Here is a 3,239-nt window from a genome sequence, read left to right as displayed (position 1 = left end):
ACCGCCCATCCTGCTTTAGCTTGCTCTTTGATCTTGTCTTCTTCCTCTCCCTGTCCGCCAAATGCGGCTTGCACGCGCTCTTCCCACGGAGCAAGGACGAACGGTTGGATAATCTCCATGGTATCTCTTGGTAGCTCTCTGCATGCATCTGCAATACGTCTCAGCGGAGATATAAATCGCCGGAAAGCTTTGATCCCTCGTAAGAGATTTCGGACCGGATTTGTCCGTGGCAGCGTGTGCATATCTACCCATAGTTTGCTTGCTCTTCTCCAGAACCGTTCGTGAATGGTCGCGATGTGCGCTTCCGCCTCAGCTACTCCTGTTGACACGCTTGTGAAAGATCCTATGATCGCCTGTGCTCCTATTATCTGCACTCGCTGGACGGCGTACGATGCTACTGTTTTGCACGTATGCATCCATACGTTAGAGGCGTAGTCCACCACCGGCGCTACCATGACTGTAAAAAGCTGCCTTGTTGTCGAGGGAGCCATTCCCTTCAGTCGTTTTAGTTCCATCGCAGCTTCAAGGCCCTTCGTCGCTGCCCTTGCAATGTGTTGCTTGTAGTGAAGCCGTGAGTCCATGACGACCCCGAGAATTTTGACTTGATCCTTCGGGACGACTTTCTCGTTCTTGATGGTGAAAGATTCCGAGTCTACTCTACCTGTGTATCTGGTGAAGTGTATAATGGCTGTCTTTTCCGCTTCAAACGTTGCACCACTACGCTTCTCCCAGGCCAGAGCCTTGTCAATAACCGCTTGTATCCCTCTCCTGTTGCTCTGGGCCGTCGGTCCAGTCACCCACGCCGTGTAATCGTCCACGAACGCAATTGCTCCGCCATTTTTATCGATCTGGGTTTGCACAAGATCTGCATTGAAGAACAGAAACAGCATCGGCAACAAAGGCGATCCCTGTGGGAGTCCTGCTTGCGGTAGAGATCTGCTTTCCGAACTCTGACCATTAATCATGATGGTTGCAGTCCGCTCTGAGCAAAACGCATCGACCCATCGCAGGAGACCCTCTTGGATCCCTCTTGCCTTCATGCGCTGCAACAATCTCTCTTTGCACACGCCGTTATATGCTCCTTTCACGTCGAAGCTGATGAGACTCACAACGTGACGCGAGCGCCATGCTGAGAAGATGTGTTCTTGYAGTAGTACGAGGGCTTGTTCTGCCGATCGCTGCTTGCGCGCGCCAAAGTGATTGGTCGGGAGGAGCCCGTGRGCCTCTACCGCGTAGGAGATTCTCTCGGCCACCACCGACTCCAACACCTTGCCCAACGTAGCTAGAAGCGAGATCGGCCTCCAGGCTTTCGCAATCRTGTAGTCGTCTTTTCCTGGCTCCTTGAGCGGAATGATTCGAGCGTGTCTCCATTGTTTCGGTATCACGCCTTCCTCTAATGATGCTTGACGTCGTGTTTCACCGATGGCCAGACCTGTTTCCAGACCATCGCCGGTAGTCCGTCTTCTCCTGGAGCCTTCCATGACTTTGTCTCCCACAGTCGGCGCTCCACTTCCTCCAACGTGAGTTTCGGCATCATGACGGGAGCTCTCTGTTGCCTCAATCCTTCGTCTTCAATGTTGTCTGGCAGTGGCGGGAAGAACTTGGCTAGAAGCTCTTCGGCTTGCTCCCGATGGTTTGTCGTGTTCGTTCCGTCCGCTCTAGTGAGCTGAGGCACTTTCCCAAAAGGTGCATCGTCCCCAGACTTCATGTACTTAGCCGCCTTCCAGATGTTGTCGTTGTCCGCTAGGAACTCCTTCCAATGGTTCATCTTGCGTTGTCGGATGGCGTCGTGATACTGCTTCGCCGCGGCGGTCGCTGTACCCTCGAGGTTCGAGAGGTTCTGGCTGGCACGTCTCGCAGCTCGCGCTCTGTTCCTCCAATATGTATAGACGTGTCGCAGCTGTGTAAGATCATCGGTCCACCATCTTTTTGCGTATGGAGACGGTTTGGCTCTGGGTGTCAGGGCCTGGACGGCTTCTAAGACCGCCATCATCAGTCTATCCGTCTTCTGCTGCACCGTGTTTCCCCTCGGCCTATCTCTTAGTATGTTCGCTATCCTGTTGTTGATCTCCTTCCATGGTGCATTCTTGAACAAGAGCCTTTCTTCCTGTTTCGGCGTCGGAACTGAGATGTCGAACACCGTCTCTATCGTGCGATGATCTGATCCGTGCTCCGTACCATGTATCCCACATTTGTTATTCGCATTCGCAAGCTCCTCGGAAGCAAGGATCAAGTCAATCGTTGTTTCATAGTCTCCGCTTTGCCATGTTTTTGTGCCCCGTCGGAGAAGGCTTCGAAGCATGAAGTCATTCATTAGATCGATGATCGGATCTGCCTCGCCTTGTCTCGCCGCCGCTACATCGTCTCCTCCCCACATCTGGTCGTGTCGGTTGAAATCGCCAGCAATCACCACGTCCACCACTCTCCCTGACCTTCGCCCCACTTCCGTGATGGCTCTACCAAGCTTACTGCATATGTCCTGTAGAGCTTCGGCATCTCCCCCCGGTACGTAGACAGACGCCGTGAATACCAGACGCCCCGGCACCTGAACAACCGCTGCCGTCACGTCAGGGGACTCTACTGGCACCTGTTCCGCTTCCACCTCTTTGTTCAACCACAGCATACTCCGGATCACTCATTTACCTTCTCTCTCAGCTGTCGGCACCATCTTGACCCATCCATGATGCCCCATCGGAACCGTCAATAGTTTTCCTTGGATCCGTCGTGCCTGGGGTTCTTGAATGGCCAACACGGTTGCAGCCTGAATATCCTTGTCGTTCATCAGGCTCTCGTGTACTGATCCCTGCTTTCTTACATTCAGTTGAAACAATCGGAATGCGTTATTCATGTTGTGACAGATAGAGTTTCTGACAGTTTCTGCTATATGACTCATGCGGGCCACCGCATGGGACGCATCTCGGGATCGCTTCCGTGCACCTGCTATGGTGGTGACCTTCTCGCGCACATCTTCCGCAGATCTGCGGTCGGTCGTACTGGTAAGCCTTGTGGCTCGTGATCTGTTGGCAGTTATAGCATTGATTTGGGCGTTCACGACGTTCAAACACTCTCGTGGTGCCGGACTCTCCTCCAGCCACGAAGAAGCCTTCGCCGATGAATCGTCTAGCTTCGGACCGCTTCTTGAGGTACACGACCATCGAACCGTACGCCTTGGGAACGTCTCGCCTGCTGAGCCATGCTACCTTTGCTATCTCGGTGTCGTTCTCTCGGCCAAGAGTCTC

The 3,239-nt window shown here is 53.5% G+C and overlaps 1 protein-coding gene across 1 annotated transcript; it reads right to left on the bottom strand.

The window, feature by feature from the left end:
* Positions 1–1,393: 1,393 nt before the first annotated feature.
* FMAN_14165 (uncharacterized protein) lies at positions 1,394–2,848 on the bottom strand (the record flags this gene model as incomplete). Its single annotated transcript, XM_041825597.1, has 2 exons — positions 1,394–2,556; positions 2,644–2,848. The coding sequence occupies 2 exons, from the start codon at positions 2,846–2,848 to the stop codon at positions 1,394–1,396; spliced, it is 1,368 nt and encodes a 455-aa protein (XP_041690962.1).
* Positions 2,849–3,239: the final 391 nt, after the last annotated feature.

The sequence above is a fragment of the Fusarium mangiferae genome (assembly GCF_900044065.1).
Source record: "Fusarium mangiferae strain MRC7560 genome assembly, contig: FMAN_scaffold022, whole genome shotgun sequence".
NCBI classification, from domain to species: Eukaryota; Fungi; Ascomycota; class Sordariomycetes; order Hypocreales; family Nectriaceae; genus Fusarium; species Fusarium mangiferae.
Note: the sequence above shows the minus strand (reverse complement) of the source record. Positions and strands in the feature narration are given on the sequence as shown.